Raw genomic sequence first — 26,485 nt, forward strand, 5'->3', positions numbered from 1 at the left:
TACATTAGGATATTACTTTGAAAGAATTTCTCCACTGTATTACTTGCTGTGGCAGTTGCTCTAAATACAGTTAAGATGAGAATTAGTACTATAACCTTGTCTATCTCCAAGTAACAGGAGATTTGTTACCACTGTAAACAGATTCATGTAGTATTGTTGAATGGGTAGTCACTGACTTCAGTGAATGCATTGGTGTAATTACTGGTTGCTAACTGCCATAAAAATTGCTGATGAGGATCTTGAAATTATGGAGATTGTCTTCTTGAGGGCACAAAACAGAGAGAAGTACATCACACCAGTGTTCTGTTGGGTTACAGAATACTACCAGTATCTGATAGTATTTGTATTCATCCTGTCTCATGCAGACTCTTTAATGAAACAAAAATGAAACATGAGAAGTCAAGACTCATATGACTCTGTTCATACAGGGACAATGAGAAGAGTTTAAAGTCAAAGTTTTGTTCTGCATCCCAGTACTAAGGATAAAATGATAGAAACCACCAAATTTCTTAAAAATAAATTTAATTTTATCCATTAGAAATATCCCCAATAAGTCCACCTTTCCACAAAGGCTTAGATTTTAAACAGAGTTCACATTTTTAAAATTAATAAACAGCTAAATAATTTCAGTATTAGATTCAGATTCTGATGACTGAATCAGAAAGCAAGTCAGTATCAGGTAATCAGGAAGGAATAAAAGTGTTTTATACTGTCAGTGAACTTTTAGATCACTGATGCGAGCATAAAACTTAACTTCAGACTAAATGGACCGAATATATGAAATCAGCACATGATCTCCAATAGTTCTAAAGATGCCAGCAGTATCTTAATGACTTTTGCACTGTATTCTAAGGTAAGTCAAGCCAACTGCCATACGAAACAAATAATAAATGCTGTTTACTTTATATGGGCCTGTCCAGTTTCCCAATACACAGAAAAATTCATCATTGTAAACAAGCCTTCTAATACAATCCACAAAAAAAAAAATTGTTCACTTTATGGTTCACACTTTCAAATGCAGGATTACTACAGTTTTATTGCGCTCACTGGAAGCAGGCTTGAACCTGGACCTTTTTGCCTAATTTTTTTAAATTAGGATGCCATTTTACGGATCATGTAGTTCAGAATGCCGCCGTTGTGGAAGTAAGTGAGCTCCACATCAGTGTCAAATCTCATGATGGCCTGAAAGGTTTTCCCAGTATCCAGCTGTTGGGGTTAAAGAAAATCATTTAAGCAGCAGAACCTTCCACATGTCACTTGACATCATAGTAAAATAAGGACCACTAGGATAGTTTTGCCATCTTAGAAAATTGTGATAGAAAGCTAAAGTAAACAGGCACCACTATTTCTTTTCACAGAGGTTTTGAGAGACTGGTCCAAAACACAGGATGGCTTTGTGTTAAATAAAACAGTTTGAGCATCATGCTTTTATATCCCATTATAGCAAACCATAAAATTATAGAATGGTTTGGCCGTAAGGATGACCTGTAACCCCCCCGCCATGGGCCAGGAACTTTCCACTAGACAAGGTTGCTAAAAGCCTCATCCAACCCTACCTTGGACCCTTCCTGGGAGAAGGAATTCACAACTTCTCCAGGCAGTGGTTTCAGTGCCTTATATGTTGTTATCCATATAGCTAGTCTAATTCTACCCTCTTTCACTTTAATCCCTATTAGAATTACTTTTTTCTACCTCTCCACCATCTCAATTGTCCCTTTCTCAAGTGAGAGAAGCTGACTGACATAGGACGGCATATTTTTTGAAGAGACAATTAATTTTGGGTGAAATTCCAGTGATTCAGAAAATTCAGCTCTTTGGTGTGTCATACCTTAATCTGGATGTTCATCTGTGGTTTTAGTTTTTCGGGGATGATAATCGTGTAACGCTCCCGTCCAGTGAGTCCTAAAGTCCCTGCATCCTCTCCAGGTAAATACTGCAGAGGAATCACTCCCATCCCTACTAGGTTGCTTCGATGAATTCTCTCATAGCTTTCAGCAAGCACAGCTTTGACACCCTGGGAAACACAAAACAGGTTTACTTATCTTCACGGTTCAGGACAGCCTTTCTGTACTCACAAGAAGAAAATTGGTTCTTTTGTGGTCCCCTCCATTTTATTTACCAGCTACTGGTAGAATCAGCAGGTCTTTCTGACAGCAAACTGTCCAGATGACTTGATTATACATTAATTTTCAAACATCTTTAGAAGAAGCCTAACTATCAAAAAAAGTTACACCTGCTTTCTCAGAAATCCTGCATACTACTTTAACATGTCTTATGTAGAGCACCAGTAGTTATTTCCATAACTCTTCCTAATTCAGTGTTGCCCTCCTACGCTACAAGCTCCAGGGTGCAGTTTAAGTAATTTCTGAAATTTTACATGTTAATACAGTTAACACATAAAAGCATCACCAGAGAAAACTCCAAAAACTTAACTGAACTTAAACACTAACTCTCATAAAACTTTTTCTAATAATACACAAATTCCATACCAAGAAAGCTTTAATCAGAGTTTGGGCTGGCAAACAGCATAGGACTGGAAGACAAAGAAAGAAAGAGATATTTCACAGTATGTGGATCTCTATTAGACTCCCATGGTGAAGCCATGTTACATTTCTTTTTCAGTGATACTACTTTTCTCTTACACTTTCTAGCTTCTCTGTTAAGTGAGCTTAAGGAGGCAGCTGAAAGCAGACCTGTGGTTTATGGGGTTATGGGAAGCACAAGTAAAGAAACAGGCCCTTCTGGTGTAGGCTTGTGGATTTCTGAAGATCAGTCAAGCCTTCCAGTCTGAACAAGATCTATTAATACTTAAACAGCTTTTGCAACTCTGCTGTGGCTCTTGGAGACAGCTGAGATTTCAAAACAGCTCTTGCTACCTAAAGTGAGAATGAGCTACCCTGGTTGTTGCTCATAAACTAGTCTTCCTGACACATTAATGCACTTTCAAGTAGTTTTCCTTCTAGTTTACTGCAGCCACTCACCAAGAGGAATGGTCCTTTAGCTGCCCAGTCTCTGGAACTTCCTGCACCATATTCCTTCCCAGCCAGCACAATCAGAGGATGACCAGCCTGCTTGTATCTTTCTGCAGCATCAAACACATCCAGCTGGAATAAAAATGGTAAACACTTAATAAACTTTTTGAGGGTGGAAGAACAGTTCCCGAGACAAAAGAGGAGAAAAGTGTCCCCACATAAACGGTTGAAGCCCACACCTTCCAATAAGCAGCACTTTAAGGATATTAACCATATAGCACTTTGTGGCTTCTAGTCTGATCTCACTCCCAACACAAACGTGCACCTTCCCCTGCGGCTTCTAGAGTGGTTATACCCCCCACTGACATGCCTCAAAGCACCGTATTGTAGGTAGTGTGACCTGCTTCCCGAGGTCAATACAGCTCCTCTCCCCTCAATTAGCTTTAGTGAAAAGCACTTGAGTAAATGACCTAAGCTGTAAGAAGAAAAGCCAGCACTAACACTATTGTCAATGAGCCCCAGTTAAGAGCAGCATGTGTACTTACAATCTCCCCAGAAGGGAAATGGATAGTCTGAGGTCCTTGTTTATCAATAAATTTGTTGACCAAGCGAATGTTTGCAAATGTCCCTCTGGCCATGACAGCATCATTCCCTCTGCGGGAGCCATAGGAATTGAACTCTCGAGGAGTCAAGCTATTAAAGGAAAAGAAGAATGGAAATGGTGTTGTTTTCAGACTAAAGCACTCTGGGCTTCAAAAAACCGAAGCAATGAACTGGTGTTTCTGAAGCAGGTATGTACAAAGTTCCCAGCTTGGCAATTAGCTAATACTTCTACTTTTGAGATGTTTGGAAGGAAAGGAAAAATAATTAAAACACAGTTACAGTTTGGTCATAAAAAGGAGCTTCCATAGTATTCTCAATCCTTGCCCTAGAGAACAGGATCTAGTACTGATGAAGGATATAATTCATAGTAAGACAGAAGATGCAACAATTCTTTTCTTAATAGCTGGCTACTGAAAATTCTCCTTGTTATTTATATTACTATAGCATCTAGAACAGACACAGAGCACTGTACTAAATACCTAAAAGGCAGCAAGGACCCCTGCTGAAAGTTAGAACTACAGAAGAAGTTCATTTGCAAGCAGAGATATGAGAATGATGGGACACTGCAGCCTAACCAGTAAACAAAAAATGTGCCAGAATGTGACAGAAAATTAGGCTGTTTGCATCGGGCTACATCCAAAGAGCAGCTACGACATACAGCAACTGTTTCGTAATGTGTGTAGGACTATTCGGATTTGGAAGTGACAGACAGCAGGGGTCAAAGAGCCCAGAGCAGTTGGTTTTCAGTATATTGCACTGTTTTAATCCATTTTCTCTTCAAAATTATTAGGTCTAGTGGGTTGATTTTTTTTTAAGTCTGTGCTGTTCTTCGAAACACCACTAAGGTTGTAAGAAGTGCTAAACCAGAGAATAAAAGCATTATATTGTCTGTTAAAACTGGACAGGTAAACTTGGTAAGTCCTAATCTTGTCTTAAGTTGAATCCCAAGTACTAAACTGACAGACTGGCCATAGTAAAAGACCGATATTTTACAGGATTTTGGACTCCAGCCACAACAGATCTGCCAGTTTTTGCAGCTGAACTGAAACCTAAACTTTGAGATGTTCTGTAGCTCCTAAGAGCCTTGATCTATAAAACAGATGCATGTGCTAGAAATTAATATAAACCCAATTTCTGGCACTAAGGACCACGGTCCTTTTGCTTTGATAGGGAGACAAATCCTGATTCCCTTATTTATGAACAGACGTACTGCAAAAATCAGCATGAAAGTTATCTTCTTCCCCTTTCTCTATAAAAATGTCATCAGCTCTACAGTGCTAAAAGATTCACACATGCTATTCAAGTTCTTACACTTGGTGACAACTGCTGAAGTAGCAGAAAGAGAAATGTTTTTCTTTCTTAATTTATGTGTTCTCTGGGCAGCCGTCAAGGTACACAAGGGCATGTGAACAGACAGAAGGTATGTGTGCCTGTAATATGGTATAGCAATTGTGATTTGCTTCCTCTTCTCAATTCATAACAAAAACAAGAAGTAGTGCTTACCCTCTGCTGGTCAAATAACGGGCTGCAGGACTGTTTCTGGCTATGTTCCCAGCTGGAGATATGTGGTCAGTTGTCACAGAATCCCCAAAACTCAACAGGACATAAGCACCTTCTATTGCTTTCGGGGTCTGAAGAGCCAAAGTCTAAGCCATCATAAACACAAACAAAATAATTATTATATGAAAAACAATTACTTTACCTTTCTTAAAAAGTGCAAATTGCAAAATAAAGTCTCCCTTCTTATACAGGTTAGGAGAAAGAAAAAAAACAACCCTATTAAAAATGTTCATGTTCTTGAACAAAATATGATGCCCTGGCTGTCTGTCAGCAGGTTCATGCATGAATAAAACAGATGAGATAAGAAAACTAGCTGAGGCTTCCTGTGATACATGCATGAAAATCCAGGGTTCCTAAGCATTTGCATGCATTAAAATCTACATTTTCACTGAAATAGCAATCTGAACCCTGAACCATTTGGTGCAAAATGCAAACAGGCAGAACTGTGTATTTTGTTTCCTGTTCTTGTTCTTCACTTGCTCTGTGACCATTTAAAAGTATTTCAACTTAAAAGGTAAAGGGGAGCCTTGAATTGACAGGGAATCTTTACAATTTTCAGATTCACTCACGCCTTTGTATTAAAAGGAACACAATATTGCAATTCTAACATCTAAGAACCAAAGCCTTGATAAGCTATGATGGATGCCCTTGTCCTCAGACCCCTTGTCTTTGCTTCACCTTTAAAATTAGTCAAGGTCACTACACTCTTTGGTTTGATTCAAAGGGAAAGCATGGACGTACCAGACCATCAAAGAAAGGAGGAGACTTGATATAGGTAGACTTGGGATTCCAAGTATACAGTTTATCTGAAGGAGCATCTAAGGCATTCCAAGATTTGTTTACTGTCTGAAAAACAAAATACTCCCATTGACTTTTAAGTTTTCAGAAACAACATAATAAGGAGCAATTTTCAGAACATGACTGTAAGAATTAATTAGTCAGAAGACATTTTTTAAAAAAAAACTCATTTGAATATTTGCTAGAACAGAAGAACAGCAATAGAAGAAAAAGGTTCATTTCATTATCAAGACCATCTTATTTAATACTTCAGAACAGCACAGTACATCAATCAATTACTGCCCAGAGGATTAATTCACCTCTATTTTTTGGTAGACTTCCTTAAACATCCCAGGGATAACAAACTGACGCTCAACAGCCTGAATTTCATTTCTTGTTGGCCAGATATCTTTCAGGAAAATCTTCTTCCCCGAAGCATTTACTCCTGTAAAAATGGTATTGTCACGTTTGTTCCACAAATTTTCCATTAAGAAGAAAAAAAGCTCATCACTGTGTCCTCTAGCTATGTGTTCCTTTTAACACTCACAAGGCACACTTTATTTTACCTACAGGGGTTTGACAGAAAAGTGTGTCATAAACTTGATAATGCCTGTACATTATTCTGTGACTTCCAGTTCTAGAATAATTTATAGAATCATTTTTGGAGGAAAGGATCTTTGAAGGTTGTCTAGCTGAACTTCCTGCTCAAGGAAAGTCTACTAAATCAGGTTGCTTATAAAAGCTAAGTCTGGTTACCATCACCTAGATATAACCAAAAACATGCCCCAGTGGAATGAGAATATTGCTCAGGCTTGGCTTCCTGCTTTCTCCATCCTACGGACTCCTTGTTGCTCTGTTTCTTAACAACTGCACGTTTTGTCTCCCAGAGATACTTAGTACTTTGAAGCACTTTACTACGACAAATGTTTCTGAAGAGCTTAATTCCAAACAGTTTTGTTCATAAGCTGTTAAAAGAAGCATCCTGACACTGTCTTACCTAAAGGCTCTGTCTCAAAGTCAATCCGGACGGTCCCTGCAATTGCATAGGCTATAACCAGTGGCGGGGAGGCCAGGTAGTTAGCACGGGTGTTGGGATGGACACGCCCTTCGAAATTCCTGTTGCCAGACAACACCCCCACTGCAACGAGGTCACCCTGTAAGAGAGAGTGTGAGACAAGGATAGCTGAGATGCTAGCAGAATTCACACACCCAGCAAGTCTGTAGAGCCTCACTGCACTGCAACAGCAATGACTGGACAGTTACAAATCTGTCTCCTCCCAGACTGCTGCAAAACATTTCCCACAGAAAAGAGAATACAGACTGAATTGACTTCACACAGAGTTGAGAAGAGGCAGCGCACAGGATAACAAAGCTCAGAACAGCACACAGCAGAGAACAGCCTACCTAGATAAGCTGTACAGGAAAAACTGCTTACTTGTGTAATGGCCTCAACAACAGACTCTGGTAGGGGTCCGCTGTTGCCAATACACGTCATACAGCCGTAACCCACCACATCAAACCTAAAAAGAGCATAAAAAATCATCAGTGAACAGAAAGATATTTTGGAGCGAGACATTTAACCCTTTAGCAGGTAGTAATGGTTACTTTCAGAAGATGTACTGCTTTAACAAATTAATTGCTGCTGAAAACAGCAGTTTTGAGGATGTCCTCTACTTTTATCACTGCAGTGATTGTCCATGCACAAAGAATGGAGCAAGAGGAACAACAAAATAGTGTAATTTATACTATTTCAAAACAATTAGCCTTGAAAATAACCCATTTTTCCTGCTTAAGAACTTAAGTCTTCAAGAAGTTACAGCAGGCCTTCTTCATCATTGGTACAAAGCCAGCCAGCACAACAGCAATGCATTAACTCAGGCAGGATCACACCATAAGGTACCTGCGATATCTTTTAAGCTGCACAGAGAAATATTTTATTGCATTACTTGTTCACAGTGCTTTTAGTTAAGCAGCCATAGGACAACAGTAAGAAAAGCACTCCTACCCTAGTTGGGAAAGGTAACTCATAACTCCACTCTCCCGCAGATAGTAAGTGACGACCCCGCTTCCTGGGGACAGGCTAGTTTTAATGTACGGCTTCACTGTCAAACCAGCTTCAACAGCCTTCTTAGCAAGCAGTCCTGAAAAATGCAAAGGACAGTTGCAGTTTTCCCTGGAAGCGAGACAGTTTGGCGAATCAGTAGATCAGGTTAAGAGAAGTACCACTGAATGACTGGGAACAGAAAAGGTAGCATTTCTAGCAATGAAATTGTACAGCAAGCCAACAGCACTAATTCCCTAATAATCAGCTAGAGCTCAAGACCTCTGTTGAACTGTAGATCCATTTCTGTTCCACTAGGTTGCTGGAAGTTGCATTAAAGAAGATGCACTCACACTAGGGCAGCATGTAGACATTCAAAACTCAGAATGTTCTTTGTAAGACAAGTGTCTCACAAAAATGCAATGAAGAATTATTAAGTTCCCACTTAATAATTCAGTAGGTGCTGAAATAACTGCTAACATAAGACTTGCTGCTCCCAGAAGCAGAAGGCTATGAGAGCACCAACTCTAGAGTTTCACACAAATTAGCTATCTCACATTCTACAGCTTGTTGCAAGAGTGCTGATTTACCATTCCTGGATTTGTAACACACATAGAGATGTTTCACTGGAGCATGTTACTAGAAACACATTCATCCTAAATTCCTTCTTTTGAAACAAATTATCCATTGCTGAATGTTCAGAAAACTAGTCCACTCCAGCCCTTTTCCAGGATGAATATAAAAGAAGCAGCAGATATGCAAACTATGCAAAACTTCACATTCCCATGCTGCATTTTCTGTCTCACACATTACATCCATTTAGATAAAGTATACATCAGTTCTGCTTTGATCCAACATGATCTCCAACAGGAAGATGTCATCAAATTGTTTTGTCTTTGGCAGGTGTTTGGCAGCTCTGTTATACGTGACCTGGAGACCTCCACTTCTAAGTGTTGTGTGAAATGGCCTACACACATGAATTTAAAGCAGCAGCCCCATTCCTGAAATTGCTGAGGCTCCTTAGGTACCGAAGGAAATTGCGGAAACTGAAGCCATTGGATATTTTTGAAAATGTGACCATGAACAAGTGACCATCATAGGACCTAAGAGACTGACAGCCTGTCTGAAAGTGTTGGCTTCTGTCTTCTTGCTCATACCAGGTCTGAAAAGAAGGCAAAGTCAAACTCTTAAAACTGGCAAGGAAATGCCAGAACTTAAATTGGTTTGAGCAACCTTAATCCAATACCTTGTAAAGTCAGATTAGACTGTCAAGGCTCCTACAGCATACATCACTATCCCCACAGACACACACAGTCCCTGCTTAGTGTACAAGATATACAAAAATATATATCTGAGCACAAGATCATGAGGACTACATTCTTCAGGCTGCTGTGCATTTAGCAGTAGTGAAGGCACTCAAAGTGTCAACTTTCCATGTATCTGCAGAGCATTCCACACTTCAAACCCACAGAGCTATTAAGCCAAGCTGACTGAAAGATCAGCATGCCTGCTACCTCAGGGAGGGTTAAAAATGCATGCCATTAACCTGGGAGCCAAATACTTGAGGAAACTATCCTAAACAGGTGGCACAACTGAGGGATACACCCACTTAAAACTAAGGGAATGGGGCAGAGCAAAGATAGTCTGCCTGGAAAAAACCTACTTCTTGGTTCTCGGAAGAAAAGATACAGCTCTATGTCTGTGATCAGGATCAGAATGGACCTGAGGAAAGGAGTAAGCTGATTTGGCTGTCCTGTCAAGGGCAAGTAAATTGGGAGACTTTGTTCAATTCTGTTCCTCTCAAAGGGGTAAGGAAACAAGGAGATCTCTCTGCTGCTTCCCTTTCTGCCCCACATCTTGGTTTATGATGGACTTTGTCCTTTTGCTAGAATTTAAAAGACCTTTTGTGCCTGGGAAGGGAGTGAACTGCTGGTACTGTAAAGTATCCAAAGATAAATGCTACCCTAAGAACAGGTGACAAATACCACATTGAAAAACCAAAAACAAAGTGACTGTTGACAGAGGCTGTCGACAAGCCAAAAACTTCCCAGCACTATACAGGAACAAGGAAGACATGACTTCAGCCAGGAAGGTTGGTCAAGGCCCTCTGGTCAAGGGCCTTTGTACTGCCCATTGCATATCCCTTCTGACCCTCGTAGGAAAAAAGTCTCCATCCCACAAACAGTCTGACAGTCTAGTAAATCCTAATGCAGTGACAATCCTATAGTGACAGGTACCATCTATGCATATGCTTGCAGAGGAAATAAATAAATATGTGAACATGTAGCCAAGCACCTGGGAAAGTGGCCAGACTTGTCTAGTATATACTGACCTCTTTGAGCTGACACTCTTCATTCATATTTCGTTGCCAGAAGCACACATTAGGAATGAGAAATTTTCTGCACAGACTAACCAAGTTAAAAATGAAAAACCTCCTTACCAGAAATCTAGTACAACTAAGTCAGACTAACTCTTCTGTAGTGGGGCATACAAAGTCCACCTTCAACCACTCTGTGGATGCAGTTAAGGTGTAAACGAAAAGGGTCTGAAAAATGGCCATCCCTGAGAACATAATATTCCTCCTCTACTCATCCCTAACATACCCTCAGACTCTTGTTGCAACAACTATATAGGGCAACCTCTAGGTAAGTGTGTGTTTTGTACTCTGCTGACAGATCACAGCACCCTCAGACTTAAACCCATAGACAGTTCTTCACTGTCCCTCTCCTTGCAGCTTTGATCTTCAACAGCCTCTTCTCAGCTCTGTGTAACAGCTTCTGTGCATTTAAAAAGTGTCAGAGGTGTTGGTTTATTAAATTCCATCTTGCTCTATATAGAAGACAGTGCAGGAAAAACACTTTTTCATCAACCTAGATTTATAGCTACCATTTCCATAAGTCTTTCTGCTACCTTAGAAACTTTTAGCACTCCAAATGACAAAACCAGCACTGTTTTTGTGCTAGAATGTAGAATTACATCAGCATCATCATTGTCTTTAGCCACAGAGCACACAGCCAGAGCCACAGAGAACCTACTGCACATTAGGCAAATAAACTTACCTGCACCCAACATAACTGAGGGGTTACTGGTGTTTGTACAGCTTGTAATGGCAGCAATCACTACTGAACCATGAGCAAGCTCGAAGTCACAGCCCTCAAAATTAAGTTTAACTATGCTGTTGTGTCGGTCTGGGGCAATCTGGAATCCCTTGAATCCTTGCTGTAGGAGGAGAAAATAACCAAAAGGATGTGGGGTTAAAAATAAATATTTTGACTAAAAATTAGTATGAGCTGTTTTTTTCACCAGTGAGAAGCATCTGTCAGTTATACCCATTCTTGTGCTTTTAGGTCTAGTGGGGAAGACTTGTGTCTCTGGTCAAAGTGGTGGACAAAAATAATTTTTTCCGAAGTTTATCCCACTCTCTGCTTACTCGTAAAGGAGGCAACCTTTGAAGAAAAATTTGTAATTTCTTCCTGCATGAATATATCCTTCCTCAGATTGCTCATGTGGCTTCTTGCTTCTGTGTGTTCCAGATTTCTGATCACATATAGTCTTAGTATGTAAGCTAGTCCTGAGATTTGAGCCAAAACACATAAGAATTTTAAGCCATGATTATCAAATAGCTCAAACTGATGCCAGGAGATGATCTGAGAGGCAAAAGCCTAACAGCCAGGAAAAATACAGCAAGAAGGTACTGTTCATGCCATGAAAAATACATTTAGAGATCTGAAAGCATAAGGTCACTTAATGGAATTTGGAAAATGTAAGAAAACAAGAACTATTGGGAATTGCTGTGGTTTAGGTTTCTTGAATTAAATCACTGGAGTTCTGTACCGCCGTTAAAAAGGATGGTTACTGCATAAGGTAAGGATTCAAACTGATTTAAAAAAGTGTCTGGCAAGATTAATTTAAAAATAAATCTTGCTCTTCTTCCAATAACCACTTTGACTGGATGATGCAGAGTGAAGACATCATTTTCTGTCTTTACCACCACCATCACAGAGCCACATGCAGTTTTGATCTGCTGAACAGATTCAATACTTAGTTGAAAACTATACTGTGGATCTGAGGGTATAACCTGCTTGGAAAGCTGGGTAGTTAAGCTTAGAGCTCAGTGCACTAGGTACTTTGTCTCCTCTATTAACAACCCCCCATCACAGCTAGTTCAGAAATCTCTAGTGTATGTCTCAACTGTGTTAGACATAAGGTCAGGAAGAATTACTACTTCAATAGGACATAAACACTATTATACAAGAGAAGCAAACCCCCAATTTTATACTACTCACTGCTGCTGTCATCTTCGAAACTGCATTCAAACATCCTCATTTTCCAACTTTTCAATAGGCAAACACATAATGCACAAGTTAATGCCAGAATGTAGTTCCTGAACACCAGACACCTTTTAGAAGCACGCATTAGTCTGTATGTTCAAACGTCCCCAGTCCCTACCTTGGCTCCCAGACAAGTCTCAAAGTCCTTCTTCATATCTGACACAGCAACTTTGTCCTGAGGTCTTTTTGGCCCACTGCAGCAAGGCACAACAGTATGGAGATCCAACTCAACAACCTATTCAAATAAGACCAACAGAGAGTGGTTCAGCACTGCATGATAAATTGAAGCCAGTTAAGCCACAGGTATTCTTACCTCTGCTGTTGAACCAATGCTAAGTCTGCACATCTTTAAGTCTATTTGCAGCAATTATCACAGACACACAGGAAGGGAAAGATCAGAAGAAAAAGAACAGTTCTACTTTCAGACACTGCCACCTCACAGGTATGGCTATCAAAAGTACTACAGTTACTGAAAAACCTAATGTGACCAAAGCATCTAAGCAACAAAAAATAATTTTTTAATTCCTCCTTTTACATGCTAGCAGCAGGGAAAACAATGATATAAAGAAATCCTGGTACTGACACAAACCAAAGCAGATTATATATCTATTCCTCACCCATGTCCCAACCTTGCTTTTATAGTGCGCTGAATCTTTCCATATCTAATAAAGTTTTTGAATAATCATGCAAACCTAAACACAAATACAAGATAAGATTTTACTGTAGAGAAAACCAGGAATATTCTTGAGTTTGCTGGACACAGGGTAAGATCTTGATTTTCTTGCATAGAAAATGACTTGTGTGGTCTGCAGTTACCCCACAGAGCTTTCAAGCGTCCTGATTCACGAAGTAAAGTAACTTGCTGAACAGAACAAGGGTAAAACTGTAACAAGGCTTACACAGATAACATCCACATTATTTTCACAGGTACACTTGAGTCTGGACAGGACTTCTCAAAACTACTTGGAACAAATTGCAGAATCTGCACCAGCTTGAGGTCAGTTGAGAGCCATTCTATACCTATGCCCAAGCTTTCACAGCTGAAGAGCCAGCTGATTCCACTGGGCCTGGAAGACAGCTCTGAGAACCAAACCAAAGGATAAGGAGTCCCTTGACTATTTCTTACTTTCCGTGAAAAACATACAATTGTCACAATGAAATAGGACAGGGCATAAAGCAAGGAGTCAGAAGGCAGAGTAGTTTCTAACCTGTGTGAAGTCCGGATCCTGAGAGGAGTTCTTGAAATCTCTTAGCATTCCCACAGCCTCAAGATACTTTTTTGTGTACATAACCTTCTCTTTGTCACGTCCTAAGATGAAAGCCAGATATAGCAAAAACAAAATGCAAATGTAACAGAGGAACTACCATCTGACAGAACAAGAAAAAATGCATAACAAGCTATTTCACCGTTCACACTGTACCTAGGCTCTTTCAAAAGAAATATTAGAGATTCACTGAAAGCAAAGCAATTGAGCAGACTTAGTGACTTTTGCAGAAAAAAAAATCTTAGGTTCCTACTTCTGTCATCTGGACAAGCCAGGTTCAGGCAGGGCTAAGCAGAGCTGCCAAAAGTCTAATACCCAGCTCTTCCTAAACACAGAGCAAGACGCAGCCTCAATACGGAAATATCAATAAGAAATGAACTGAAGCTCAAAAGGCTCCACCTGATTCAATCCCACTGCTGACTACACCATATAGACCTAGAGGCCTGCTTTCAAATATGCCTTTAACTTGTGGTCTCTTCTCACACTCACCAGTCTGTATCAGGTACCCAATGCTAATATCATCCACTGGGAAATAGGCAGCTGTTGCTCCATACTCTGGACACATATTGGCAATGGTGGCTCGGTCAGCAATTGACAGCTGGGCTACACCAGGGCCAAAAAACTCCACGAATTTCCCCACGACTCCAACTTGGCGAAGGTGCTGTTATAAAAATACAGTGCCTGTCATTGTTATGTGTCAAACAAGCTGAGCATGTCTGTTATGAAATCCAGATTTCTGCTTCAGAGCAACCTCTTATGAAGGTTTCTATACCCATGTGAAACCAGGAAGCTTTTGGTAAACTAAATTATGAAGATGAGAACACAGAGGTGTAAGGTTTCAATAATAAGGTACAACATCAGGACGCGTTCCTTCTAAAACTTGCTCTTCCTCTCATTTAAACTAGACTCTATTTTACAACAACCATATTTTTGTCAACATCATGTTCTAAGAAGAGGAGAACTGTGTGGGGAACGTTCAGCCAGCAAACCCAGGAAGATGAGGAAACAGGGAGAATCAACTGCTCAAGTACATGAATTGAATTGAACACACACACATCTGGATGAAATAATAAAAAAATGTTGGCTTTCCCCATTTGGAGGTCTCTCTAGAGACAGCATCCCATGATGAACTTGTGTACCAGATTTCTGACCTCCAGCATCAGTGCTGACCCAGTAATACTCTTAATTCAGTGACAATGCAGAGAGTGAATAAACGTACTATGAACATATGACGAGTCAAACATCTGCATATCTAAGAAATCAGACTGCAGTGCTTACTGTCTGTTTTGTGGGGGGTTTACATTGCCTTATTTTAAGTGGGGATTTCAAAAACAAGTCAAGGTGTTTCTTTTGAGGCAGAGGAGAAAGCATTGTTGTTCAAAAACATTACTGAATTCTAAAATATCCCAACATATATTTTGTTGGGCTTCTGGAAAACAGATTTGCCTAGTGAATTGTCCTCCAACCCACACAGAGTGACAGAGCTTTAAAAAAGTCCAAAATTACTACATGGAAGCACACATAGGGTTCTTAAGCCTGCAGTACAGTGGCTCTGCCCTACAGAGCATGCATAGCTCTTAGCAGTAATAGAAAAACATCAAACCTTGGTAATTTACCTTGGTAATGGTGAGCACAATGTCAGTGGATGTTACCAGTGGCTGAGGGTTTCCTACCAGCTTATAGCCAACCACCTCAGGAAGCACCATGCTGATCGGCTGCCCCAACATCACTGCTTCTGCTTCAATGCCACCCACACCTGTATGCAACAGGAGTACACAATGCAACCATTCAGAAAGGTAGTAATGTGTCAAAGATAAACACATGACATCAGTTGCTTGATGAGTATTCTGTTTAAGGCGAAAAGAGGAGAAAAAGCAGACAGCCTTAGTCTTCTGCTAAGGGGCAGTCCTCATCTTGCTCCAGTTTCTGCAAGGCTGGGCTTTTAAATTTCTTTCGGTTTCATACTTTCATCCTTATTCCCAAGTCATTAGATAGGATATTAGGTAAATCTAAGTAACTTACTCTAGGATGCTTTGCTTTTATAATAGCAGATGTAAAAGTTTTATTTAATGTTTAAGCGTGCAATGCACTAACTAAGAACCACTGACACGGCACTGAACATGATGGGCTGTGAGTGAAACGTATGCAGACCATGAATGCTGGTCACCAAACAAAAACTCAAAAGTTGTTTGGAAGGAAAGGAAGATTACTAAAGAATACTAACAGAAAAGATACTTGTTAAGACAGAAATATCTTCCCTTATGTCTATTAAGTTTCAACAGGGTTTGGTCATGTGCAGGTGGGAACCTTTGTGTAAGCATACCTTCACTATTAGAGGAATGTAATTCAAGCTACTACTTAATTTTGCTAATTTAACCAAGATGTCATAGCCATATGCAATCTAATAAACCCATGATGTTTACTAGTAATTAAGCAGATATATAACTTTTTTGCCCATAGAAAGTCCCTCTTACATTTATCTTCTACTTTCAAACCTTCTTCTACCTTTTGTTTAGCTTAATTAATACTGAGCTAGAACAAACTGCCTGTAATAGTTGCTTATGTATGCCAAACCACTACTCCAATCCTTTTTCCCACTTAACCTAAGAACGGTTCTGAAAAATAATTTCCGATTTATTTTATGCAAAATAATATACCTATGTTAATATAAAAGATAATTCTGTGACAGATCCAATCATGTGACCCCTTTCACTAGGTGTTGAATCTTTTTTAAACAGTCAAGTTAGTAAACATGACTGACAGGCTACCACAGGCAAGCATGAAGCAAGTTCACTATTACCAGCCACTAGAAAGAAATGTTGGATCCAGGAGTAGGCACTTTAGGCTCATATGGTATAGATTATGCCCAGCCTTACTTTTCAAATTCTGGAGAAAAATGAGGTTGAGAGCCACACTCTTCCAAGCAGCTATTGGTGCTGCAACATCATCTAAATTATGTCTCTGTGTATGGTACAATCAAATACAGCATAAGAGATGTGTCTGATCCCAAAGCTCTCATGCTTTAAATAAATTGAACTTGTTTACATTTGTATTCTAAGCCCACAGGAACTCTTTTACCCTTGATAGAAAGTCTCAAAACCCCAATATTGCTACAATAGTATAGGTGGGATATTAAAAACACAAAGTCTCAACTGATGTTTTTGCTACCATGTGGGATGACTGCAAATACTTTCATTCCATAGGTACTCATTTATTCAATAATTCAAGCACTGCAGTTCACCACTATGAGCCAAACAAATTATTTATATTTACTCCTATAAAAAGTATTTTGTAGAGTACTAGCATGAGAACATACTTCACAGTCCTGTTTTTCACAATGTCCTCTCTGGCCATATTTAACTGTCTCAGATTCAATTTTCAGCACCTTCAATCCAAGAGATTAGTATTTGCAGTACTTTTTTAGATACATCAACACTTTGAAAGCAGCCAAGTGACTAAGAAACAACTGGATGGTCAATGACACTTCAATCCCCTTCCTTTATCTAATATTTTCCTTATCTACTTCCTTGTGATTTAAATGCAGAATAGAAAAAAATATGTGAAAAACCCAAACATAAACCCAACAACACATAGCAGAAATCATCTGAGGCTGTTATCAGAACAGGGAGCTTACTTAAAAAGTCTTAAATAACTGTAAGAGACTTTATCAGGTTACTTGCATTTGGGGTTAGTAACTTTTCTTCATAGCTGACCATATAGTGCTGCATTTTAGATTTACGACCATACCAGTGTTGACAACACACCAAAGTTTGAGGTATTGCTAAGCAGTGCTAACACAGTCTCAATATATTTTGCTTCTCATTCTGCCCCTTAGCAAGTGGGTGGGCAAGACATTGGGAGGGCAAGACACTGGGGAGGGCACAGCCAGGACACCTGACCCAAACTGAACAACAAGATACTCCATGCCATAAAACATCATGCCAAGTATAAAACCTGGGGGGTGAGGGGTGGGGACAATTTTTCCAAAGAACCCACTGCCCAGGGACTAGCTCGGCTTTGGTGTGCTGATGGGAGGTGGTGACTGACTGTCCTTGTATCACTTCTTTCATTTCCTTTCCCTACACTCACCCCTCTTCACTTGAATTGTCTTTGTCTCCACCCACCAGTTTTATCTTGCATTTGCCCTTCCAGTTCTCTTCCCCCATTTGCTAACAGGAGGAGTGAGGGAGTGACTGGGGGCTAACCTGCCACCCAGAGTCAATTCACCAGAGCCCAAAACACAGCTTATTCAGCTCAGAGATATTCACAACACACTTCTGCACATACCCCAGCCAAGCACTCCCAAGCCATCTATCATGGTGGTGTGTGAGTCAGTGCCCACCACACTGTCTGGATAGTAGTAGCCATCCTGATCCATCACCACTCTAGCCAAGTACTCCAGGTTCACTTGGTGGATGATCCCAGAGCCTGGTGGAATAATCCTCAAGTTTTTAAAAGCCCGAGAGCCCCACTGAAACAAAAGGAATAGGAGTCAAAAATTTTCAATGCACATGAGCACTGACAGAACTTCCATTCACTGTACTTTTTTCCACACAAATAAGATTATTTTTTTCAGTACCTTTAAGAATTCAAATCTTTCTTTGTTCCTTTCAAATTCCAGGTCCTGATTTTTTTGCAAGCTGTCTGATCTGCAAGTGAAAATAATCAGCTGTCAGAATCAAAAGCATCTGACTGAAATTTATGTCTGGTCAGATACACCCAAATGTTGAAAGAAAAGAAGATTTATTAGCTAATGTGAATGCTGATCAATCACATCTGTTTAATATCACTGCAGGCAACCAATGAAAAGAATTTAAGAAATCTTAAGAGTTAATACCTGAACTCTGCTTCAAATGGGAGTGCTAATCTGCATATTACATATGCAGATTAGCACTAAACTTGTAGCTTGAGAAAAACAACACTACATGTTAGAGAAATACGAATTTTCCAGCACTTAAATCAGAAGTAACCAGCAAGGCAACAAACACAACTGCCATGCAACTTCTGTTAAAAAAGGTTATCACTGTGATATGGTGCTGCCTGAAGCCTCCTTGTTTCAAAGCAGAGTTAACAAACTTTTCACTTGAAAAAGTGAAAAGCTGCCTAACTTACATCTGCAGAGTTTGAAAGAATTGAAGCATAGAGCTAGCCAATGTTCTCTCTATATATACATGAGTCTAACACAAATAAAATGAGGCTGTGACAAAAAACAGTGAGTACCAAAAAATGATCTATATTAAGTCCTGGATACTACTGATAACATAAAATGAATTTTATTAAAATAATATAGAAAAAGAATCATAATAGTTGATTTTTTCCTATGCTAAAGACATAATCATATCTTGTTCACAAAGAAATACTCTGTTTCCCAAATATCTTAAAAAAACAGAGTAATGCAAATTAGAAAGAAAAAAGGTTAGGTTTCCCATTTAATATATTAGTGCTAGAACATCCATTAGCCCTGAGATCAGTCTTCAGGTGCTTATTTCTCATTTTGTATCTGTATCTAAATTCTTTAGGGTTAAGAATAAGAAGCAGCACCTCTAGAAAAAATGTCAATGGCAGTTGATTTTTGACAGTTACATAAGTCAAAATTTTTTGGCTTTTTTCTCCCCTCTCAACTATAAAATGTCAACCATGAGAATTTCTATCTTTACTAGTCTACACTTAAAAAAAATACGAAGAAAGCTGTATTTGAAAACTGACAACATTCTTCTGAGCAGCAGGCTTTGCAGTATATTTCTGCCCAGAAGTTCAGTATGTTTATTTTAAATAAACCTCTAAATACTGAGAAAGGGTTCTTATGTTCTTTAATTTCCACCTCCCAGGAATTTTTTTCTTTGCAATGCTATTACTTAAGTGACCAGTTTCAAAACTCTTTCCTCTGTAGGACAATAAATACAGTGTATTTTAGCAAGAAGGTAACTGCAGACAAAAAAGATGGAAGGGAACCATCACAAAACATGTAATTGCAGGATCTGCTTGGAAGATCAGTTCAGTAGGCCCATATTTATGTACCTTGGAGTGCAGAAGGACCTCCATGCAGAGGTCTTGTATTTCACTGTGGGTCTAGTGACTGCTAGTGAGTGTTTGTCTCTTTGTAGCATGGGGAGGACTTAAAAGCCTTATGTTCCTGCCCTGTGCTTAGAGGAGACACAATAAGAGGCAGCTGAAGCTCTTCTGCTTGGAAGCACTGAAGCAGCAAGCAGCTCCTCAGAGCTGGGCCTACAGTAGCTCAGGTCTATTCTTAGAGAAGTAAAGAAGAAAGGAAACATTTGTGTTTGTCCTTTCCAAAAAGCCCTACGGGGTCAAAAAAGTGCATGTGGAAAAAAAAGCTATTTCTGAGCACCTACTAATAATGCAGTATTATTATGGAAAATTACAACATCACAGGTCTGGGTTGAGCCTGCTTCTATTAACATTCTAGTTTCCATTAGTCCAGGCTTGTACTGCTAAGAGATGTGCCACAGAAAAAAGAAAATTCGCCCCCCTAAACCACAGCAACCCAACAATCTAACTTAAATACTTCTTAAAGTCTAACATGTTATACTACAAATGCTAAGAATATCACCAGTGGAACTACCTTGACGATCAGTACGTTTTATTTACAACCACTAAGAAGTAAAGAGTAATTTTGTATCCTTACTGCCTGTTAAAATCAACCTGGATGGAGTGATCTATCACTAGATCAGCAGGACAGATAGGATTGATTTTTTCAGGGTCCCCGCCAAGTTTCTTCACAGCATCACGCATCGCAGCAAAGTCAACCACGGCAGGCACCCCGCTGAAACAGAGGATAAATAAGCATGGTGAAACAATTCAGAAAAGAGGGGGAAAAAAAACCCCAAACCAAACACAACTGAGATCCAGGAGATGCAGAACAGACACCTTCTGTCACATGCAAAGCAAACCACAGCCATATCCTCAGTCTTGGGATGATTTCTCTGTGGAAGGGACCCTTAGGAAGACAAAGGCAGAAGAGCAAAAGGGACAGAACTGTACCTATATCCTGAGCACTGCAAAAATAAAAAGCTAAACTCAAAATTCATCAAGTAACAGAAGCAGTTCTACATGCTTGGCTGAGAATTTGGAAATTTGTTCCTAGACAGCATTCCTTAGGGACCTTGAACTGGTTTCTCTTCTTTTGCTCTGTTCCCCTCTCTCCTCCCCAGTTTAAAAATGAAGTGGGGAGAGGGAAAACAACAGTGTTATTTCTTTGATTCTTTGCTATGTTTATTTAGTTGATTTTAAGGCAAGAGTCATCTCTTCCAAGTTTTGCAAGGCACGGGAGAACCTTCTCTGTAACCTGTATGTTCCACACTTCAGGTGAAACCGGTAGAGCAGGGCATGAGACTTCCTAAGCTACAAACTTAGGACTTGACTGCAAAACACCTTCACAGAATAACTGTATTTTCAGAAGTGGATTTAACTGTCCTGGCAGATCACTGGAAAACACAAAGGCAGAAATAAGGTGCACCATGCATTCCTACTAACAAATTCTTGTACTTATGACTGACAAAAGACCTTATATCACAAATGGCACTCAAACAGCTACAAGCCAACATTCATATTGTTATGAATTGTCACATATCTTGTGACCATCCAGCAACCCCCTGAACTCCAAATAACTCAGAAAAAGGTTAACAGATCTTTTTGTCTATGTTTGTATGTCTCATTCAACCAAAATGATTTTTAAATCCCTAAATTAAGCCTGCCTTCCTTCCTTCCTAGGTGAGGTCAGTAAACTGTACAAAAGGTCAAAGTAATGCACCTGAGAGTCTCTCATTCATCCTCCATCTGAAATGCATGTTTATTCATAAGCAAATAAGGAGTGAATAACCAGAACTTCTGGCCTTTCAACACCTGACTTACCTAAGAGATCACACACATTTCAATATTTATTTTAATGAAGCTTCTGATGTTTCGCAGCTTCTCACATTGTCAGCTTCTATTTAGGTATATTTTACCATGGTATTTTCAATCAACTTGGGAAACCCTCTTACATATCTGCCTATCTGATTTTGCTGGCTAATGAGGCAAAAAGAGTTCTTTGATGTGCACTCAAGGATCTGGCATCAGTCAGCAACCCACTGAAAACACTACATTTTTGCAAGAGCAGCCCAAAGCAGTAAGAGTTTATGTTTTCAACTCTGACTATAAGGAAGCTATTACCATTTGAGTATACATCAGAAACAATGCAACAAGAACAGTAAAATCTTTGTAATTTCCACAGAATTTTACCTTGAAAATCCTGAATATTTACAAAAAATAAACAGCAAAAAGGGTCCACATTATCTAACCTTAACACAATTAACTGATATTGTTCAGCAATGTGAAGCAGTTTGACCTCCCAGGATATGCATATTACAAGGAAAATAGCAAATATTATGTAATGCTACCTAGGGGAATTTGGGGGAGGGCAGGGGTGGGAGGGAAGCAGTGGAAGAGTCATTTTGCCAGCTTATGAATGTTATGCAACCGAAATGGAACAGACACAACGTCCATCTCCAGTATTTAGAAGAACTCAGAATAATTAGAGAATGATCCAAACAGGGAAATTAAATAATTCTAAATGAGGACAACTTGAATGTAATTGTATGGCTTTTGGAGAGTTGCCAAAGCTGCCTTATTCAAAAGATTCCTCAGAGGCCTGTCCAAGAGCTCATTTTTCAGGAATGCAGCTGCCCTGCATACTTCTAGGTAAATTTTTAAAACTCAGCAGAAGAGCAGGGGGCAAGAAAGAATTGCAGTAACAGAGGAAACAATGTTTACTTGAAAGTTCAGCTTTCTCTGTTCTCCAGCTTTTTTAAGTGTTAACAACAGCCAGCAGGTGAAAAATAGCCAGGAAATCAGCACTTCTTTCAGTGGAGGTTTAGCCCCTTTTTCCTAATGTCTTTAGGAGCTGAGTTGTACTGGGTCTCTAGCACTTGGATACAAAAATGCCAAACAGAAGGTATGACAGCTAAGACCCTTTATTTTTGAGAAAGAAAATCAACTGGCATTATAGCAGCACAGGGCTTACCATGGATGAACTAAACCGTTCTATAAAGACAGAGTATGAAGGTACAAAGAACAGTCAACTTGCAAGTCAAATGCTGTATTGAAAATAGTTAGAAGTTATTGTTCAACCTGAAAATTGACTTTCCACATTTACCAGGGACTATTACATGATTATTACTGACACATGGGGGCTAAACACACTGCAATAACAAGTCCCACTTTTCAGAGTCCATTAGGTAGGAATCTCAGTTTGCACTTCTGGGAAAAACAGACATTCATTTTTTTAATAGCAGAGAAGTCTATAAAAATGTATTTGAAATAATACTGACTTGGAAGAGAAAGTAATGATGCGGGTTAAAATTGAGAACTGAAAAGGGCAGAAAATTGAAAGCAAGAGATCCTGGGGAACCAAAAACAAACAAAAAACCAAACAACCAAAAAACACACACAAAAAATACAATACTCCCCTTCCCTTCAAAGAACAAAACCTCTAAACTTTGGATTGCCTCATTTGGATGCAATCCAAATGCATTTGGATGCAATCCATCACATTTTCTTCCCCTCTGTTTTGAAGTTATGTAAAGATATTTATTTCTACATCCCAGAAGAGTTTCACTCAATGCTTTTACCCTGAGTGTCTGCCTCTTCAAATGTTGTCTGTAGCATGACATCAAGGAAACTTGAAAAAAGGTTTTCCAAATATCTCACTGTTATTTTTTCCCTCAGCTCACCCCTCCACCCCAAGCTGAGCATTGCTGCACTCTCAAAAGCCCCCCTTCCGAGCTTTGGAGAGCATCAAACTCACGTGAAGTCCTGCAGAATAACTCTTGCAGGCTTAAATGGCACTTCAACATTCTTGTGTTGCACCTCTTTCCAGTTGAGAATATTCTCAACATCTCCCTTCTTCACTAGGAACTCATCACAGTTACGGATTGCTGCTTCCAAGAGGATTCGAATAGAAAATGGCAGGCGTGCTGCATGGGGAAGAGGCAAGAAACAAATTCAGTTTTACCTTAAGGCATATGTCAGCAAGTGCAAAGTTCCATGCCTGGGGCAGACAGTTCTTCAAGTGCTGACCCCATATTTTCACAAGGCTTTATCCCAAATTATCAAATCCTCTTTTCTAGCCTCTGTCTCTGTCAGGAGGTCAGTACTAACTGACCTCTTCCCCTCAATTCTTTGAGTAGATTTATCATCTCAGCTCCTGTGAGACCATAGACATCTTTGCTGAAAGGACTTTTCCACAGCTTTTCCACCCTCCACAGCAACGCTACTTGGAAAACATGCTGTGCTCACCTTGTTTTTCTGCAGTTTCCTCTCATTCTTGCCACTGAACACACACATACAAATGCACTAGAAAAACATAATTTTCTACCAGACATGTTGGAAAGCACAGCTTTAGTGGTCTATGCAGTCTCTTCTTCTCAAGAGATGGAAAATGAAACTGAATGGAAGTTAGACTGTGCATCTGTTAATCTATTTCAGATTAGATATATTTGTAGAAGATGACACAAAATGTTATTGGAGCAGTACTGACAGCCTTACTACAGGCAATGGGTGTGAATTAAAAAAACACAAGTTACTCAAGACTTGCCCCCCTGGTCCACTATAATAATAGATGTTTGATTGCCCCTCAGAATATTTATATTTCAAAATCTCTTGAGAAGTTTGTCCCAACTTTCTACACAGGGGCCCTGAGACATAAAAGTCACTTAATCACAGTGAGACCTCATTACTGATATTATTAAAAAAAAAACCCCAAACAACTGCTATTCAGGATACAGTAATTCAGAATAATTTCAGTTGCTTTTGTTGTCGTTTTTTGTTTTGTTTTGGGAGTATTTGTTTGTTTGGGTTTTTGGCAGGTTATTGTTGCTGTTGTTGGTTTGGGTTTTTTCCAAAATATTCTCCTGCCCTTCCCCGCCCCATTCTTCTGTTGCTAAGCTATTCCATTTTTTTGCTGGGTAGTGAGAATTGCATCTTTTTTTCTTTAAAGAATCTGGATTTTATCACTCTTGCAATCCCTGAATGGATCAATTGGTAATGCCATACGTGTATTTGTCCACTTCTTAAGACTCATCTCTGCTTTTCACACACCAAGTCTGACATTAATTGATTTCTCACTTACACACTATCTTAGCCTGTAATGGATATTTGTTGCTGACACTCAGAGAAAATGTTCTGCCTGTTGCTTCCTAAATTTTCCTTAATCACCTGTTTCCTTTTTGTAAGACCAAAACCATGTAACATAGACAGCTTTAAGCTATAGGTACCCTCTTTCTAACTCAGTGGCACAGACTGTAAAATTTTTACCAGTGCCACATGAAAGATCCGTGAAGTGTCAGAAGAACTAAAGAAAAAGCCTCCTCAGAAAGGATTCTCCTCAGAAAGGATTCTCTAACCAGCACTGTTTTTAAAGCTGAATTATCTTTCTGAATGATTCAGTCATATCAGTGTTAGATCCTTTCCAGCCTCTCACAGTAGCTCAGTAGTATATTAGAAAACTTGTGCTCTTAGTTTTGCCTAGCCCTCCTTATCCACTCAGGAAAAAACAAGATTGCTGTGTGCACAGTATCTTGAGAAAATATTACCGTGATCTTGCCAATATTTTTGTAGTTCTAAATTTATAGAAGTAAATTTTCCTCAAATTTTGTTTTAAAAAAATATCTTTCGAATTCATAGTTCTCTTCAGAGACCAAATACCATCTAATGTGGCAATACCCATTCCAGTTCTGTTCAATGTAAACAAAACGTTTTCCTTATGTTGTCAACGTACCATATCTCACATCTCCCAATTTGCTCAGATTAAAGAACTTCTTCAGAGGCTGTTTTGGGTCCAGCGGCTCCACAATCTGTACAAATGGGTTGCTCATGGTTGTTCAAGACCCTTAGAATCCCTAAACAAATGAAAAATCAAAGACATTTTCATTACGCGTGTCCTGCATACAAAGTACACGTCCCACAGTCCACAATGTATCTGTTCCAACTTTCAAAAAGGCAAAACGGTACAAAAAGACAATAAGGTACTGTTAGTCATGCCCTTTTCGCTACAAATATACATGCAACACTTCCTCAGAGACAAAAGCATCGTGAAAATACGGATATACCACATGGTTTAGTGTCACAGAAGCTTAACGTTGGAAATAACTTCTAAGATTTAGTCCAAGTGTTAACCCAGCACTATCATGTCCACCACTAAACCACGTCCCCAAGTGCCACATCAACACATCTGCTGAATACTTCCAAGGGTGGTGAATCCATCACTTCCCAGGGCAGCCTATTCCAAGTCCTGGAAGACATTTTTTCCTATTGCCTAATCTAAACCTCCCCTCGTGCAACTTGAAGCCATTTCTTCTCATCCCGTTGAGACCAACCCCACCTGGCTACGACCTCCTTTCAGGTTGTTGTAAAGAGCAATAAGGTCAGCCCTCAGCCTCCTTTTCTCCAGGCTAAACAACCCCAGCTCCTGCAGCTACTCCTCGTTAAGACTTGTGCTCCAGACCCTTCACCAGCTCCATTGCCCTTCTCTGGACATGATTTTACAAAGAGAGTTTAGTGTCTTCACTACTCTCTTCTTTTCACTGCTTCCAGACAGCTCTTTGTGCCTCTGTGATTCATGAGCCACCATGAGAACGTGGCCCCATTTCTTAAGTGGGTTGTGGTTCAACCCCAGGCAACTAAGCACCACACAGCCACTTCCTCACTCTCTCCTGGAGGGGTCAGGGAGGCAATCAGAACAGTAAGAGGTAGAAAACTCATGGGTTGAGATACAGACACTGTAATACATAAAGCTCTTGTCTCTGTGGAAGCCCTGCTCAGCAGCAGCAAAAGCATCCCTGTGATATCAACCCTGTTTCCAGCACAAATCCAAACCACAGCCACATACTACCTACTAGGGAGAAAATTAACTGTATCCTAGCCAAAACTAGCAGAAGT

At 39.6% G+C, this 26,485-nt stretch overlaps 1 protein-coding gene across 3 annotated transcripts in view; it reads right to left on the minus strand.

The window, feature by feature from the left end:
* Positions 1-505: 505 nt before the first annotated feature.
* ACO1 (aconitase 1) overlaps positions 506-26,485 on the minus strand; it is a 36,631-nt gene continuing 10,651 nt past the window's right edge. For all 3 annotated transcript variants that reach the window (XM_051809090.1, XM_051809091.1, XM_051809092.1), the window contains exons 2-21: positions 25,326-25,446; positions 23,355-23,523; positions 20,196-20,333; positions 18,129-18,198; positions 17,837-18,020; positions 15,166-15,305; positions 14,039-14,210; positions 13,493-13,593; positions 12,403-12,519; positions 11,013-11,172; positions 7,918-8,053; positions 7,348-7,432; positions 6,910-7,066; positions 6,233-6,357; positions 5,877-5,981; positions 5,079-5,221; positions 3,518-3,665; positions 2,982-3,104; positions 1,829-2,014; positions 506-1,206 (exon numbers count right to left, since the gene is read on the minus strand). In XM_051809090.1, coding sequence (XP_051665050.1) covers positions 1,093-1,206; positions 1,829-2,014; positions 2,982-3,104; positions 3,518-3,665; positions 5,079-5,221; positions 5,877-5,981; positions 6,233-6,357; positions 6,910-7,066; positions 7,348-7,432; positions 7,918-8,053; positions 11,013-11,172; positions 12,403-12,519; positions 13,493-13,593; positions 14,039-14,210; positions 15,166-15,305; positions 17,837-18,020; positions 18,129-18,198; positions 20,196-20,333; positions 23,355-23,523; positions 25,326-25,422 — 2,670 coding nt within the window. In that variant the 5' untranslated portion in view covers positions 25,423-25,446 and the 3' untranslated portion in view covers positions 506-1,092. The remainder of the gene's footprint in view (positions 1,207-1,828; positions 2,015-2,981; positions 3,105-3,517; positions 3,666-5,078; positions 5,222-5,876; positions 5,982-6,232; positions 6,358-6,909; positions 7,067-7,347; positions 7,433-7,917; positions 8,054-11,012; positions 11,173-12,402; positions 12,520-13,492; positions 13,594-14,038; positions 14,211-15,165; positions 15,306-17,836; positions 18,021-18,128; positions 18,199-20,195; positions 20,334-23,354; positions 23,524-25,325; positions 25,447-26,485) is intronic.

Source organism: Manacus candei, unplaced genomic scaffold (assembly GCF_025592945.1).
Source record: "Manacus candei isolate 608988 ecotype Guabito, Panama unplaced genomic scaffold, ASM2559294v1 h1tg000074l, whole genome shotgun sequence".
In the NCBI taxonomy this organism is placed as follows: Eukaryota; Metazoa; Chordata; class Aves; order Passeriformes; family Pipridae; genus Manacus; species Manacus candei.